This window comes from Bombina bombina, chromosome 2 (assembly GCF_027579735.1).
Source record: "Bombina bombina isolate aBomBom1 chromosome 2, aBomBom1.pri, whole genome shotgun sequence".
In the NCBI taxonomy this organism is placed as follows: domain Eukaryota; kingdom Metazoa; phylum Chordata; class Amphibia; order Anura; family Bombinatoridae; genus Bombina; species Bombina bombina.
In genome coordinates this window covers 788634530-788652348 of record NC_069500.1, presented here as the reverse complement: position 1 = coordinate 788652348, position 17819 = coordinate 788634530, and the positions used below count along the sequence as shown (strand labels likewise).

At 37.7% G+C, this 17819-nt stretch overlaps 1 protein-coding gene across 1 annotated transcript in view; it reads left to right on the top strand.

The window, feature by feature from the left end:
• Window positions 1-752: 752 nt before the first annotated feature.
• The window catches only part of ELL (elongation factor for RNA polymerase II), a gene marked incomplete in the record, with an annotated part of 317829 nt that continues 300762 nt past the window's right edge, over window positions 753-17819 (top strand). Inside the window, 1 exon segment of the mRNA XM_053702960.1 lies at window positions 753-924. Coding sequence (XP_053558935.1) covers window positions 796-924 — 129 coding nt within the window.

Genomic DNA, 17819 nt, shown 5'->3' with positions numbered 1-17819 from the left:
ACATAAATTGTTTTTTTTTTTAACATATTGCCTTTTTTTATGACATTCACCATCAAGGGGATTTTTTTGTTGTTGATAAATGTTGAGAAACTCTAAAGAATTAGAATTTTGATTGATTGGAGTGGGCACCGTTTGATTCTGCCATATGGGAATTATAACCACTGCCAGTCCGGTTTTTTTTTAATTTCAAGAACTACTTCAATACAGGAAAAAAACAAAATCTGCATTCTCATAAAGGGATTGGCCATGGAAAATATAAAAGAGCAAGACTATACAACATGGTACCTGAATGGGAAAAAGTTGTTTTCATAAGAGAGAAACTGATAGCGTTGTTGCCCTAAATTCCATCTAATTGCCCTTTAAATTCTCCCATACTGCTTATTTAACCAGCCGCTTTAACAAAACGCGGCCAATCAACGCTTGAACATGGTTGCAAGGGAGGAGCACCAGTTTTGGACTTTATAAATTACCAATCACGAACCTCCTAAACACCACCAATCCGCAGTGAGTTGCAGTTGGAGCATAGAATCACACCCACTTCCGCTCACAGTTTATCCAATCAGCGCTCCTTAAACAAAAGAAACCATGCAACTGGGAAACCCTAAGGATTAAACCAATCAAACATAGAATCCTAATGAAAAGAGGGGTGGGCGGGGCCAGTGCAGAGCGACGTCTCGTTTAGCTAATCAATTCGCCGAGTCCATGGGTTAGTGAATGCCTGGAAGGCGGGGCTTGTAGGAGGGGAGCTGGGCGAACAGCGGCGACCGTGCTGGGGGGAATGGTGTTGTTGTTAAGATGGCGGCGCTGCAGGAGGAGCGGAGCTACGGGCTGTCCTGCGGGAGGGTCGGCGGTCGGGTTTCTGTCTTTCACGTCAAACTCACTGACAGCGCCTTGCGGGCTTTTGAGAGCTATCAGAGCAGTCAGGTGAGCAATGACCACCTAGTAATGCTTCTTCAGGGGTTCCTTTCACCCTGTAACCGATCAAACGCTGGGCTGGTGCTAACCAATTGGATATATAACTGATATGTGGGCAATGCTTGAGTTGTAGGACTATATGACAGGGCCTTTTCCAGCCCTATTGCCCAAAAGAGTTGATAACCTCGTAGTAACTCAGTGCAGGGGTTTCTCTTGACAGTGGTGTCCAGAGATAGATTCGATCAGAACCGAGGCCACTAATACTCGATCTACATTTAATTTGGATTATTAACAATGAATCTGGCACTTCTATACTGTTTGACTTTATTTGGAAGCTAGTTTGGGACTTGATGTGTTATTGGGGTGCTGTGGTTTGTGTGAAGCAGCTTCCCTACAAACGTGTTAATGTACTTGTCAATGTCAAAAAGCTTCAGTTATTGTCTGTTTTATGAAGTGAGACATTAGTGCTCCGATAAAGAATCCAAGTGATATAGGAAGTGTCAGTATGCGATATAGAGACATTTTGGCGTCTGTACAATTGTGTATATTGTGTTTACTCAAGATGATGCGTATCCTAGTATATTGTCAGTGCTTTGCTGCCTTATCCACTTGGTGTCGTGATTGCCTCCATGGGCAGACAATGGGTTAAGTTATGTACTTGTTTTGTGCAGTGCTTTAGTTGTGCTGTTTGTTCCTCAAGTTTGCTCTGTCTCAGGACTCTGAACCCATCAATCTCCTCCTTCCTGCACCATATATGGCTATTGCAATGTTATACCCACAAACCCTTTCCTTTCCAAGAGGGGCTGAGTAATATCCTCTAAGTCAGTGTGATACAAACTAGGGAGATATTGATTTACCTTCATTTATATTAAAATTAAAGGGACGTCAGGGGATTGTGGTTTCTTGTAATCCTGATCATCCCATAATTTGTTTTACATTGTGTGCTGCTGAAAGTGTGCAACCCCACACTTTTGTGTTCTGTAACTCACTCTGGTGCTACTAACCTTTTTTTTTTTTAAACCTATAATTTGACTAGGGTGGTTGTCAAATATTCTGCTTTGATATATGCACAAGGGTACAAACCATTAACATATTACAGTCTTTACTTTATTTTTTCTTAAGGATTTGGCTTTTAAAGGGTCATTAAACCCAAACATTTTCTTTCATGATTCAGACATAGAATAAAATTAACAAATATTCAAATTTACTTCTTTTATCTAATTTGCTTCATTCTTTAGATATCCTTTGTTAAAGAAATAGCAATGCACATGGGTGAGCCAATCACATCAAGCAAATATGTGTAGCCACCAATCAGAAGCTACTGAGCCTATCTAGATATACTTTTCAGGAAGGAATTTCAAGAAAATTAAGCAAATTAGATAACAGACGTAAATTAGAAAGTTGTTTAAAATGATATTCTCTATCTGAATCGTGAAAGAAAAAAATTGGGTTTAATGTCCCTTTAACTGATTATCTGCTGCTTGTGTTTATCCTTTATGGGCCTAATATCATTGATGCAGCAGTTTGCACCACATGTTTTTAAATGCTATTAATAAAAATAAAAATATGGCCATTTTTTTTAATACCTGATTAGTCATTTACTTGCTGTCATATATATTTTTTTTTTTTTTTTTTTTTAACATACATTGTGGAATAATCAAATAGTCATGATTGCTGTTTCAAAATTATCACCTTAATACTTTTTCCTTCTTCCTTTGAGTGAAATTAATGTAAGTGATTATGCAGGATTGCCAAGAATAAGGAAGCTCTGTCACTAAAGACCTAGGGCATTCATGAGGACAGCTGTGTCCAAAAAGTAGATCATGGTTTACGTGCTTACTAGTAGGCCACAAGGTTTTTCCCAGTAGCTACTGGTAATATAACCGTAATGGGATAGTCTACTTGACATTTCTTATTGTTTTAAAAGATCATTTCTTTATTACCCATTCCCCAGTTTTGCATAACCAACACTGTTATATTAACACTTTTTTTTGCTCTGTAATTACCTTGTATCTAAGCCTATGCAAACTGCCCCCTTATCTGTTATTTTGACAGACTTACATTTTAGCCAATCTGTTCTGAATCATAAATAACCCCACAGGAGTGAGAAAAATGTTATCTATATGACCCACATGAACTAACACTTACTGAAAAACTGCAAAAATGCACTGAGATTAGAGGGGGCCTTCAATGACTTAGAAATCAGTTTACAAACCTACCTAGGTTTAGCTTTTATCAAAAAATACCAAGAGAACAAAGCAAAATTGATGATAAAAGTAAGTTGGGAAGTTTTTAAAACTGCATGCCCTATCTGAATCAAGGAACTTTAAAGGACCAGTAAATACAGTAGATTTGCTTAAAGGGACATTATACACTTATTTTTTCTTTGCATACATGTTTTGTAGATCTATTTATATAGCCCATAAAATTTTTTTTTTTTTTTAGACAGTTTTGCTTATTTTTAAATAACATTGCTCTGATTTTCAGACTCTTAACCAAGCCCCAAAGTTGTATGAGAATACCGTCAGATACCTACTCCACCTTGCTCCTGTTTGTGTAAAGGGTCTTTTCATATGCAAAAGAAGGGGGTGGGGGAGTATCTTATTTCTGACTTGCAGTGGGCTTATCAGCTACCTTTTCAACAGAGCTATACCGAGAGCTTCTAAGTAAGTTTTTAAACCTTTTTATATCAGTATCTGTGCCTCATATTCTTTATTGTAATGTCTATTAGATGCAGTTATATTAAAATTGGTGTATACTGTACCTTCAATCAACAAATGCATGATAGCAAGACAATGCAATAGCACTTAGGGGTTGATTTATCAAAAGCTTTGCAAGCCTTTCAACCCCATACGACTGCAGGTTCCCACAAGAGAACCTGGACGCCGTATTTAACAAGCAGCGGTTATCAGACCTTAACTTTCGCCACCTCTAAAGTGGCAAATTTTAAACTCCCCGGTATATTCCAACCGGGGAGATTGACAGCTCCTGCCCGTGTGTGATTGGCTGTGTGCAGGAAGGGGGCGGGATTGCACACAAGCACAAAATAGTGCTCATGTTCAATTATGAATTTTGTCAGGGGAATTAATATGTGCGCCCCTGGCCGCCTCAACTTGATAAATCGCCCCCTTTGTCTGAACTTTAAATGAATAGTAGATTTTTTTTTGTCTGACAAATTTAAGTTATGGCTATTTCCACTCCTCCATTATCATGTGACAGCCATCTGCCAATCAAAAATTCATATACGTATATTCTGTAAGTTTTTGCACATGCTCAGTAGGAGCTGCTGACTCAAAGTGTAAATATAAAAAGACTGCACATTTTAATGGAAGTAAATTGGAAAGTTGTTTAAAATGGCATTCTCTATCTTAATCATGACTTGACTGTCCCTTTAAGTGAGTGCTTTGTTCACTACTATTACATTTTCTTAAAGGGAAAGTAAACCCCAACATTTTCTTTTGATTCAGATACAACATACACTTTTAAACAACTTTCCAATTTAATTATATTATCACATTTTCTTCATTCTTTTGTTATCCATTGCTGAAGGGACAGCATTGCACTACTGAAAGGAAGCTGAAAATATCTATTCAGCCAATCACAAAAGACAAATGTGTGCAGGCACCAATTAGCAGCAACTCCCACTAGTGTATGACATGTGCATATTCATTTTTTTAACAAGGGATACTAAGAGACCGAAGCACATTTGAAAAAAGTGAATTGAAGTGTCTTAAAATGACATGCTCCATCTGAATAATTAAAGTTTAATTTTGACTTCCCTATCCCTTTAACTTCGACATGCACACAAGTAGATCCCATTTCACTAAGGTTTAAGCAACCTTGCTCTCCTAGTTGTTTTGCATAAATATTTAGGGAAAAGTGACTGGATTTTGGCATCCTGCAGGCTCAACAAACTACCTTAAAGGGACATTATACACGCACCTTTCTTTGCATTAATGTTTTGTAGATGATCCTTTTATATAGCCCATACAATTAAGCAAAACTACATTTTTTTTTTATTTTTTTTTAACAACATTGCTCTGATTTTCAGATTCCTAACAAAGCCCCAAAGTTTTAGGAGAATACGGATGTATACCTACTCCAGCTTGCTTCAGTTTGTGAGTTTTTTCATATGCAGAGGAAAGTTGGAAGGGGGCGGGGAGTGTCTGTGCTTCCCACTTGCAGTGGGTGTTATATCTAACTTTTTTTTAACAGAGCTAAATTGGGAGCTTTTAAGTAAGTTTTTTTTAGATAGTTTTATACTGGATTTTTATATCGGTATTTGTGCATCTTATTCTTTATAGTCGTATCTATTACATGCAGTTATATGAAAATGAGTGTATACTGTCCCTTTTTAAAGGACCAGTTCACTGAGCGTATGTAATCATTTACTTGTTAATATAGCGTTATTGCTGCTAGAATCTAAAACATCTCTTGCTTATTTTCCTTTCTCTGACAACCCTGGAACACCCTGATGAAAGGGCTGTGCTTGAAAACTTTATTGCCCTGCCCCATGGCCAATCAAGTTGTTTTATGCAATTATATGCTAAATTTGCAAATGTTAGCACTGCGCATGCGCACTCTTCATCTAATGTGACCACTGAAGGCTGCTGTGTTTATGCTCTGACTGGATCGTTCTGTAAGGGGGGTGTATATAGTTTAGTTATGTTCATACACACATCATACAACCTTGCTCTCTCACCTCACCTGTTCTGACCCCGTTCTGGTCCTGCTGCTGTCATAGCGCACAGAGCTCTCATCATCCTGTGAGCACTGAAGGCTGCTGTTTGTTCTCTCTGAGCGGATTGTTCTCTAAGGGGGGCATATACAGTTTGTTAGTTATACATATACACATCTGTAAATGTATAACTGTATACATCCCCCTTACAGAACGATCCTGTCAGAGAGCATAAACACAGCAGCCTTCAGTGCTCACAGTATGATGAGAGCTCTGTGCGCTGCGACCAAGCGCTTGATCTGTCATTGTGGGGGCTGGAGCATGCGCCCTGCGCAGAGGGGAGTGCTGCCAAGTGGCCGCACGACTAGAAATTATTTCAGTGGGTATAGGTAACGCAAAACAGAGATTCCAAAAAATGATTTACAAACAAAGAAAACGATCTGTTATGATTGATCAGCAGTAATGTATTTAAAGGGACATGAAACCCACATTTGTTCATTATTCAGATAGAGAATACAAAAGTAAACAACTTTCCAATTTACTTCTATTTGTTTCCTTCTCTTGTTATCCTTTGCTGAAATGTTTAGGCAAGTTCAGGAGCAGCAGAGAACCTAGGTTCTAGCTGCTGATTGGTAGCTGCATATATTTACCGATTGTCATTGGCTCACCCATATGTTCAGTTAGAAACCACTAGTGCAATGCTGCTCCTTCAACAAATTATACCAAGAGAATGAAACAAATTAGATAATAGAAGTAAATTAGAAAGTTGTGTAAAATTGTATTCTCTATCTGAATCATAAAAGAAAAATTTTGGGTTTCATGTCCCTTTAACTTTGACCGTTATTTTGTTTAAAATGTATTGTCATTTTGGGTAAACTGTCTCTTTAAAGGTATACTGCACTCAGGCAAGTAGCTGATAAGGGTTTATTGTTTTCCAAACAGCTGCAGGAACACTAGGGCTGCAACTAACGATTATTTTCATAATCGATTAATCAGATAAGTTTTTTTTCCGTCCTTTATTTAAAATAAAGTCCAAGCTATTTTGCCTGCAGCAGAGAAGACGCTCAGGTGGTAAGGTGCTTGAGATGCATAAGTAGGGTTTTGCAAATTTTACCAAGGTGGGATATTTATCCTTGTTAGCTCCACCAATGCCAGCGGCCTCTTAAAGTAAGCCTGGACTTCATTCTAACATTAAAATATCTTAACTATCTATATGCAATGATGATTAACCGGCTATAAGGTTAGGAAAAGAAAATATCTAGTCCACTCTTAAAGGATATATACTTATAGAGGTTGCATTTTGGTGCATATCACAATTTATTAAAAATAGATTTAAAAAAAAAAGAGTCAAACACGCTAATGACTATATATCAGTAACAGGACAAAGCCGTACATATAATCGGCAATAGCAAGCGATCTGCTGATAATTGTGCAAACAGATAATATTACACAAATGCAAACTCCCATTAATCTAGGGACAAGCTTAACTAATAAGCTTAGCACTATATCATTCAAAGGATAGTCACAAATCATCTGATTTAATATAAACAATCCAAATGAGGATTCCTATTTCTGGGTTGCACATAAGCCAGGAGTAGTTGTAATTTTTTTTTAAAAATGTATACTGTTCGGAAAAAGTGAAAAGTAAAACGTCTGTAGACGTCATTTAGGCTAAGGGCATAACCATAAAACACCATACCATGTGCAGGAGCTCATTGGAGTGAAGCAGCTGGTGTCGTGCACAGACCAACTAATTGTAAACCAACTAATCGATTATGAGATTCGTTGACAACTTTTTTTTATAATCGATTAGTTGTTGCAGCTGTAAGGAAAATCCTTTCAAATGTTCTAGGTTCTCTCTCTCCCCCATCCCCACCTCCTTGGGAGGCTGCATTTTTTTTATTGGGAATATTGCAGTGCTCATAAATTGGATAAAGGTTTCAGCAGGGAAAAACACTTTAACTTTTAAGGTGATAAAATAACGGTGAAGAGCCATCTGTAAATTATTTAATACGCTCCAACAGACAAAATGTATAATTGAGCACACATGGTAGAGGGCGAAGATTATACAGTAAAATGTCCCCTTAAAGGGATAGCATTTCTTTCAATACCTATTTACATGATTCATTGGATAGAAACAGACTGATACAGCAGAGGGCAAGTATAAAAATCTCACCAGCAATTGGCCTGTGCAATCTAAAGGGGTAAGGTTATTTAAGCACTATCAATTTATTAATGAACATAAAATCTTATTTTATTCTACAGATCATGCTATTGAGTATTCAAAATAAAGCATTAAAGTGATGGTCAACAATCGATTATTTTGAAGTAGTGTCTATTGATTCACTCTTATTGTTAAAACTCCAAATGCTTATATAATTATCCAAAAATGTAACTGTATTAGTTGTAAATATGTGTATAAAATACTAACCGGACGATTGTTTTTCTAATCTCCCTCCGCCCACAGTGATATTTTTGCTTGCTTACTAGTGACGTATATAGCGGTACCACCCACTATGTGTCACATTTCTTGCGTGCTTCCGAGAATTAGTAAACTAATGCGCATGTTTAGTTAGTAAATGTCTATGCTGCAGATCCTGTACACATGCGCAACTACATCGTGAACACACAAAGACTGAAGAGGAGATACAATTTAAAGACAGAATTGCGCAACTACACGCATGTGCATAATTACCACACATTGACTAAAGCGAGCCAGTTGGACAGAATATTTGCCTTCATCTTAAAAATAAATTTATTGCGGTACAAGGTTGTATTTCAAGATTGACAGACAGCGATGTTATGCTAAAAAGGACTAATTGCAGGTAAGGTATTGAAGAAGAAGAAGAAGGGAAAAAAAGGGCTAATGTTTTTTTGCAGCATATCTATTTCAACAAAGTAAAGATAGTGAGTTTACCATCACTTAAAGCATTAGTCGATTCCATGTACTTTTATGTTGCTCATATTTGCCTTTTATAGTTTGGTGTTTGATGCATTATGGTCTAGTTGTTTTGTCTGATTTAGGGGAGGCATTCATATGTTTAAAGACAATAAATGCAAACTAATTAGTGTGCCTGTGTAAAATTACCAATGTCATTGTTGTCTCCAGTTCTTTTTCATCCAATGTGTATATTCTGGTGAATTAATCAGATACCAGCCTTGTGCCATTTTTTCTTTATCCGTGACCTTATTATTTGTAAACTTTTTTTTGGTAATGGTAAATGTGACAGGTCCAAAGAGATGGTGATGTGGTTCCAGATCCATGGTATTAGCTGGTTGCAAATGTGCAGTCCACCAATATTTGTAGGGTTTTCTGTGACCTCAAACTGTATACTTTATCCTACTGCAGAATGATTTCTGAAACATTTAAAGCACTGGGCGATGCCATGTTGTAACCTAGGTTTCATTCTCTGCTGAGTCCAAATAGGCACAGTTATAACTAAATCTAGCCTTTAGAATAAATAATATATCTATGCGATTAAAATCGTGGTTTTTTTTTTTTTTTTTTTTTGTGTGATTTGAAATCGCCGGTGTATGCTATTTTGTTGACATTTAAGTTTAAGTGATTAATTTAGAAGCGCATGCACAATGAAGTTGGCAACATGAGAAGTACATTTACTAAAATGTTCATGGGCAGATGTGAAATATGAGTTGTGGCGTGAGGTTGCATTGTTCACAGATGCAGTTCGACACGTTAAGTGTGTGGAATTGCATGCCACTGCGCTATGAGGTAGCTAAGTCCCCGTTGCTTACTTTACTGCATTGGGTTATGGGGACTATGGCAGACATCCTTTGCAAACACATTACAGCTGCATCCACTCTGAGCTTCTCAGTGCGCCCTATCATTGTTTGTATTTGCGTGCTGTTTCCCATTCAGGTGACGTTTGCCAATCAGCAGTGTCGCTGAATGTGTGTGCAGAGAACACATTTTTAAACCACTTTCACTATGGTTGTAAAATGTCTGGACCTCCCAGATCCCTATAGCAGCCCTGACTGCTCTCACACACCCGAGCAGCAAGGTGCAGTGTTAATGTGGCTGGACAAACATCAGATTAAACCCATTTGCGCTGGAGGCTCTGGTAAAAAAAAAATAATTAAAAATTGTGTTGATTATTAGCACTTTCAACTTATGCCCCCATTCCCATCCTGGGCCTCTCCGGTCCTGGACCCTCCTCACATCCTGCGATTCCCAAGTGAGGCGGAACTCCAGTGCGTGATCACACCCAAGTGTCAGACCCCCATGGTCCTGAGTGCACCTGAGACTTATGCCACCCTGGAAGTTCTGCCACTGTCATACTCCAAAGTACAAACACTTTCAACTTATGTCGCTCACATTTTTTTTTTTTTTTAAAACCATTAATTAGAAGATAAAAGCGGGGCTACTGACGGATTAAAAACTAGATAGGACATTATTCATGTAAATTTAGAAGACTTACTGTAAACAATATAAAATATATAGCTGATTATAATACAAATAATTTTAATCCCTTGTGAGCCATAGGGGGCTGCAATGCACTGCAAAGTAGTGTCACAGCTCTCTCTGGTAAATAGGGGATTATTACAGTAATACGTCTGTGTTTGTGTTAAATTTGTATTCAACATAGCCATTTTAAACCTTTTTAATAAATAATTTGTGATGAGGTGAGTGATGTACAGTAGATCGGATGGTGACTGAGCTTACTAGTTGTAATGCAATAAGCCATAAAGCCAGAACCCGTGGGCAAACTTAAAATCAGGTAGAAACACTATGGAGAAAGATATGAGGTGCCAGGGTAGACCTTTGTTATGCTGACACACAGTTGGGGTTTGTTGAGGTACACAGTGTGTGTTAGTATATATATAAAAAAAAAAGCATAAATTAGCACAAGAAATTGAGAAATGTATGTTTAACAGTTTGTTTTTTAAATCACGATATTTCATTACCAAAATCGCAATATTCATTTTTTTTTTTTTCCATATCGCACAGCCCTTTTTATTTATTTATTTATTTATATATATATATATATATATACACACATATATATATATATATATATATATATATATATATATATATATATATATATATATATATATATATACCTGTGTATTCTGCAGCTTTGTATGCTTCCGAATGTGGTAGAAGGTGGCCGCTTGCAGCTTTAGGCTCTTTTTGGAACTGGTTCTCTGTCAGAAAAAGCTACCCTAGCAATGCACATGCACTTTTTCTCGTCACTGCATTCCAAACCTGTATCACAAATATATTTGGAATGGTGTGACTTCAGGCAGCGCATGCAGTGTTATAGTGTAGGTTTTTCTGATGGTGGAGAAATTCTTCAAGCTATGCCTCTGTATTGGATAGGTTTATTAATAAATATTTCAACTGTGCCTGCCCAACCAATGGGTTTTAACTGGTTAATCAAATAAGTCAATAGAAATATAAATAACCTCGCTCAATATGTGGCTTCCGTGTATAACAAACGATATGTAACAAAGTGGTCCCTCATTCTGTTATATTAGCAACTGTGTGCTAACTTAAACAGTAGTGATTCCGTTGGCATTCTATTAGACCCCATTCAACTTTTTTTCTAGAGGTTCCCCCACTCCTCTGTACCAAACACGGCACTTGCTTCTGAAGTGACCAGCTTTACATTGCAAGCCAGGACAATCTCGCATTCTCCTTGTCCGCCTACAGCTCGCAGCAAAGTGTGTGCTTTTGTATCCGGAACTTGCCTCTCACGTGCTACGGTTTTGGGCCTTTCAATACACTGTTGCTCCAACCATGGAGCTGTCTACTGCCGCCTCAGGAACCAATCTGGGAGACTTGTCACGGAGCTCAGTTGCAGCTGTTAAAGCTCTACCTGCAAAACTGGCATTCACAGCTTGAAAAAGACAAACGTGCAGGGAACTCCAATAATTTAAACTTATTTTTCCATCCATAATGTAAAAAGACAAACTTTGAAAAACAGCGCTAACAGGACTTGAAGGTGACAGTCCCTAGGACAGCAAAGCAGAGTTCACTGCATGTTTTTCTTAATCAAATAATACCCAATGGGGATTTATAATTTTTGATATGCTCATATTAAATATAAATACTTAGATATAAATTTGTATATGTGTTGATATATAAATATTTGCATGGCAAGTTATATTCAATATTGGGTATTTGATTAACCCCAGTTTTGCTTCCTTCGAATGCGCAGTCATCGTGTAACAAATAAAAAATATCTGTCAGAAAAAGCTACCTCTCTACTTGCGCATGCAGTAATAGAGGCTTCGCTTGAGGAATTTTTCCACCGTCAGAAAAAGCTACCCTATAACTTTGCATGCGCTGTCTGAGGTTACAGCATTACAAACATATTTGTGATGCAGACTTTTGAATGTGGTGCTGTCAAATAGCGCATGCGCTGTGCTGGGGTAGTTTATTTTGACAAAACACCGGATTTCTGCTTGTGAAAGATGAAATACGGCTCTGAAAAGAACCGCCAGCTAATGAAGCTGCCAAATACACAGGCCTAGTCTGGAATCTTCACTTCTGCTTGTAACATGAATAGGAAAATTGGAGAAAATGATTTATTGCATTTTTTTTTTTTTTTTTTTCTCCATACAATCTTTTTATAGTACAATCTCAATGTGCTTAATGTCCCTTTAAGAGCAAGCTTGGCTAGAATGCTTTTGCCACTTAAGTTTGACTGAATGCATCACCTTGTGGAAAATTTTATTGAACATATTACTGTGGCAGCCAGCAATAAGGCACATTATGGAGCTTTGCCTTTCTCAGAACATTGAGTTCATATGTTCTAGTGCTTGACAAATCAGGGCTTGAGATACTGAGGATGATGGAGTTGTTTTTTTGTTTTCAATCCTATTTCCCTATGTAAAATCGTTCCTTGTGTTTTAGAAACCGTATGACCTTCCAATTTGTAATCTGTATGGAACCTACTTTTATTTGCGAGCCCAGTACATAACAGTACAGCAGGGTTAGACCTATTTTGTTCAAAACCTGGGAGCCAGACCATAAATTTCATAGCCAATAAAAGTTTGATTTGTTTTTCACTGCTGCTAAGCCTACAAATGATCCATCTGCAGCTATCCAGGGGCTCTGCGCAACCTGGAGTTATCGAGCCCTGATGCACAGCATCATCTCTACGCATTTTAAAGGGGTGAGTTATACTCTAATAATTCATTTATAACTGGTCTAACTATAGGAGATAATTTTTGTTTTACTTTCCAAATGGCTCCCTATATAAATACTTAATAGTGTTTACAGTTAGTTTCTATCTCAAAAATTGTAAACTGAAAATGTATGGACTTTGGCCCTTGGGCTTAGATAGGCAATTGTTGTTAACATTTAAAGGGAACTAGTAAGACGAAGATCAGTTCTTAATGTGCTCGTGGAATTGGCAGAGTTTATTTGGTCGATTTTTATCAAGCTGCAGCGGACATGGGTGTACAATCACGCCCCTGTCTGCCGCAGTGCGCCTCTGACGGGCTGAATTCCGCTACCGGAATTCAGTATGGCACAAGAATGTAATTTTGAGGTCTTGTGCAATGTCGCCTGCGCACAGCCAATCGCGCTTGGGCAGGACGAGACTGGGGAGATTGAAATTTGCCACCTAAGAGGTGGCGAGAGGTTAGGGAAGCAGCAATCTGATGACCGCTGATTGTTAAATATGGACTGCAGATTTACTTGTGAGAACCTACTGTCGTAGGGGGTTGAAGACTATCGAAAGCCTTTGATAAATCGACCCCCTTGTATTTAAAGCTGGTGCAGGAACACCCTTTTAAAAAGTGCTGGGTGTTCTCTCATAAACTTTGTGATAATTTTTTCTGATGCATCTTGTTTACATAGCTTTTCTCTATCCATTAATGCAGTATTGATATTTTTAGTATGGGGATGGGTTCAACAGGAAAATTATAATTGATTTGTATCACTCCGCAAAACTCCTTAGTGCTGGATCAGCTATTTTCAATGACAAAGATAAAGGAGTAATTTGTAAACAATATAATACACTTCAGCAGGTAAAACTGTTCATTGGTTACTCCTTAAAGGGGTGGAAAAACTCAGTATACTGTCCCTTTAATGCCAAAGCTGAAATAAATGTGTTATCATTGTCCTGGCTCTCCAGGACAAGATGGATAATGCCTTTTGCTACCCATCCCCCAACTTTGCACAACCAACATTGTATATAATAATTCTAAATCTCTGCCTGTTTCTAAGCCCTTGCCGGCTGCCTCTTACCTCAGTAAACTAATTTTATCAGCTTTTCACTGCCAGACGATTCTAGTTCGGTGTCATGTAGATAACATTGTGATCACTGCCGAAGAGATATTTGAGTTTATTTTTAATAAATACATATTTTTGGGTAGACTGTCCCTATAAATACAGGGAGTGCAGAATTATTAGGCAAATGAGTATTTTGACCACATCATCCTCTTTATGCATGTTGTCTTACTCCAAGCTGTATAGGCTCGAAAGCCTACTACCAATTAAGCATATTAGGTGATCTCTGTAATGAGAAGGGGTGTGGTCTAATGACATCAACACCCTATATCAGGTGTGCATAATTATTAGGCAACTTCCTTTCCTTTGGCAAAATGGGTCAAAAGAAGGACTTGACAGGCTCAGAAAAGTCAAAAATAGTGAGATCTTGCAGAGGGATGCAGCACTCTTAAAATTGCAAAGCTTCTGAAGCGTGATCATCGAACAATCAAGCGTTTCATTCAAAATAGTCAACAGGGTCGCAAGAAGCGTGTGGAAAAACCAAGGCGCAAAATAACTGCCCATGAACTGAGAAAAGTCAAGCGTGCAGCTGCCAAGATGGCCATATTTCAGAGCTGCAACATCACTGGAGTGCCCAAAAGCACAAGGTGTGCAATACTCAGAGACATGGCCAAGGTAAGAAAGGCTGAAAGACGACCACCACTGAACAAGACACACAAGCTGAAACGTCAAGACTGGGCCAAGAAATATCTCAAGACTGATTTTTCTAAGGTTTTATGGACTGATGAAATGAGAGTGAGTCTTGATGGGCCAGATGGATGGGCCCGTGGCTGGATTGGTAAAGGGCAGAGAGCTCCAGTCAGACTCAGACACCAGCAAAGGTGGAGGTGGAGTACTGGTTTGGGCTAGTATCATCAAAGATGAGCTTGTGGGGCCTTTTTGGGTTGAGGATGGAGTCAAGCTCAACTCCCAGTTTCTGGAAGACACCTTCTTCAAGCAGTGGTACAGGAAGAAGTCTGCATCCTTCAAGAAAAACATGATTTTCATGCAGGACAATGCTCCATCACACGCGTCCAAGTACTCCACAGCGTGGCTGGCAAGAAAGGGTATAAAAGAAGAAAATCTAATGACATGGCCTCCTTGTTCACCTGATCTGAACCCCATTGAGAACCTGTGGTCCATCATCAAATGTGAGATTTACAAGGAGGGAAAACAGTACACCTCTCTGAACAGTGTCTGGGAGGCTGTGGTTGCTGCTGCAAGCAATGTTGATGGTGAACAGATCAAAACACTGACATAATCCATGGATGGCAGGCTTTTGAGTGTCCTTGCAAAGAAAGGTGGCTATATTGGTCACTGATTTGTTTTTGTTTTGTTTTTGATTGTCAGAAATGTATATTTGTGAATGTTGAGATGTTATATTGGTTTCACTGGTAAAAATAAATAATTGAAATGGGTATATATTTGTTTTTTGTTAAGTTGCCTAATAATTATGCACAGTAATAGTCACCTGCACACACAGATATCCCCCTAAAATAGCTATAACTAAAAACAAACTAAAAACTACTTCCAAAACTATTCAGCTTTGATATTAATGAGTTTTTTGGGTTCATTGAGAACATGGTTGTTGTTCAATAATAAAATTAATCCTCAAAAATACAACTTGCCTAATAATTCTGCACTCCCTGTAGTATGCAGCCCCTTTAAGACATGCATACAATCAAAAGGGTGCACCCATTTTGGTTGAAATGTGGCAGGGAGATAGTTCTGTCGTCTTTTGCACTTTGATAGGTCTGTTTTATGCACAGTAATGTTTCACAATTACATTTGTGTGTGTGTGTGTTTTTTTTTCTTTCATGCTATAATAAGAACCCCCTCCTTTTTCTTTAAAGGTGCTGAGACCATGAGTAGTTTTGTAGACCTATTGCTGTAGAATTGTGAAAATACATTGAGATGCAAATTTTGTGTTTTTTGTAAATGAAAATTGCTACAGGGATTAGCTGTTTTTAGAGTGATCTGGGCTATTAAGTATTATTTGTTCTGAAAATAGACATGGAAATTGAATGGCAAGGTTCTATTATTGCCACTTTATCTCTCAAACCATACTGGAAATATAATTCCTAAAGGGATTGAAAAGTGTAAATAAAATGCTAAAGCAGCTTTTGAAATGGCAAGAATTATTTTTTTAAATTTTATTTTTTTACTTAAAATCCTTGTATGATTCTACAGAACTGTTGTCTAATCATACATTGGTTGACATTGAATACTTTTGAACTTTAGCACCTTGTTAAAGGGACATATTGCTTATTTTGTCCTATCAGTCATATTAAGCAATAATAAGCTATTTGAAGCTTACCCGCTTCTGAAATCCGTAATTTACAATGCTAAAATCCATCCTGCACTAGTGAATTTGGCATATCCACCATTTTTCGCTTGCTGTTACTTTTATAGGGCCAGTAAACATCGAAAATGTTATATAATTCTGCACATAGTGCAGAATTATAGAACATTATATTAGAGCTAGATTTATATAACCTAATATTGCCGGTGAATTGTTATTAAAAAAAGTGTTTTCCAGAACTGCTGTTTTTTTACACTCAGCACATCTGGCCAGCTGTATAGTCACAGCCCGGCCCGACCGCGCCATTACACTCAGTGCAGCTCGCTCCTGCTGTCAGACAGAGCAGGAGTGAGCTGCACTAAGTGTAATGGTGCGGTCGGGCCGGGCTGTGACTAGACAGCTGGCCAGATGCGCCGAGTTTAAAAAACAGACCCGCTCAGTAGAGCACAGAGAGCGGTTCTGGAAATTCTTTTTTTTTTTTAAACAATAATTCACCGGCAATATTAGGTTATATAAATCTAGCACTAATATAATGTTCTATAATTCTGCACTATGTGCAGAATTATATAACATTATTTTCTATGTTTACTGGCCCTTTAAGTAAAAGCTGTTGAAAGGCACCTAAGTGCGAAAATTCTTTATTCTAGTAGAGCATTTTTATTGCACTATTGCTTGCATATAACAGTTTCCTTGGTATCCTCATCAGATGTGGTCAGCTAGCTACCAAAGTGAATTTTATAATGGTAGTAAACTGAAAAAGTCTTACTGCATTCTCTGAATAATGGAAGTTTTAATTTTGACTCCCCCCCCCCTTAGCTAATGGACAGCGTGCACACTTACTAGACTTGTCCATTCTGCATTTTCGTTTAGTGCCGTAAACAGAAGTAGGTAGCTTGTTGTGATTATCTTTCCAGAGCCAAATTTCTTCTTGTGAAAGCGAAGTGAAATTTCTTTGAGTTTTTACAACTTTGTGACAAGGAATTTTTTATTTTTTTTATTTCATAATGTCTTGAGTTACAGTTCTTCATAATTATAAAGAAGCTATGCTAAATCATTACTCTCTATTGTGCTTTGGAAACAAAAAAAAAAAGTATTGGTAATTGGTATCAGCGAGAATTTAAAAAAAAAGTTTTGGTACTTGGTTTAAAAAATAAAATAAAACTGGTATCGGTGCAACCTTAAAGGGACAGTCTAGTCCAAAAAAAAACTTTCATGATTCAGATAGAGCATGTAATTTTAAACAATTTTCCAATTTACTTTTATCACCAATTTTTCTTTGTTCTCTTGGTATTCTTAGTTGAAAGCTAAACCTAGGAGGTTCATATGCTAATTTCTTAGACCTTGAAGGCCGCCTCTTAATAATGCATTTTAACAGGTTTTTCACCACTAGAGGTTGTTAGTTCATGTTTTTCATATAGATAACACTGTGCTCGTGCACGTTAAGTTACCTGGGAGCCATCACTGATTGGCTAAACTGCAAGTCTGTCAAAAGAACAAATAAAGGGGCAGTCTGCAGAGGCTTAGATACAAGATAATCAGAGGTAAAAAATATATAAATATAACTGTTGGTTATGCAAAACTAGGGAATGGGTAAACAAGGGATTATCTATCTTTTAAAACAATAACAATTCTGGTGTAGACTGTCCCTTTAATATTAGACAGATCATGCAATTTTAAGAGAC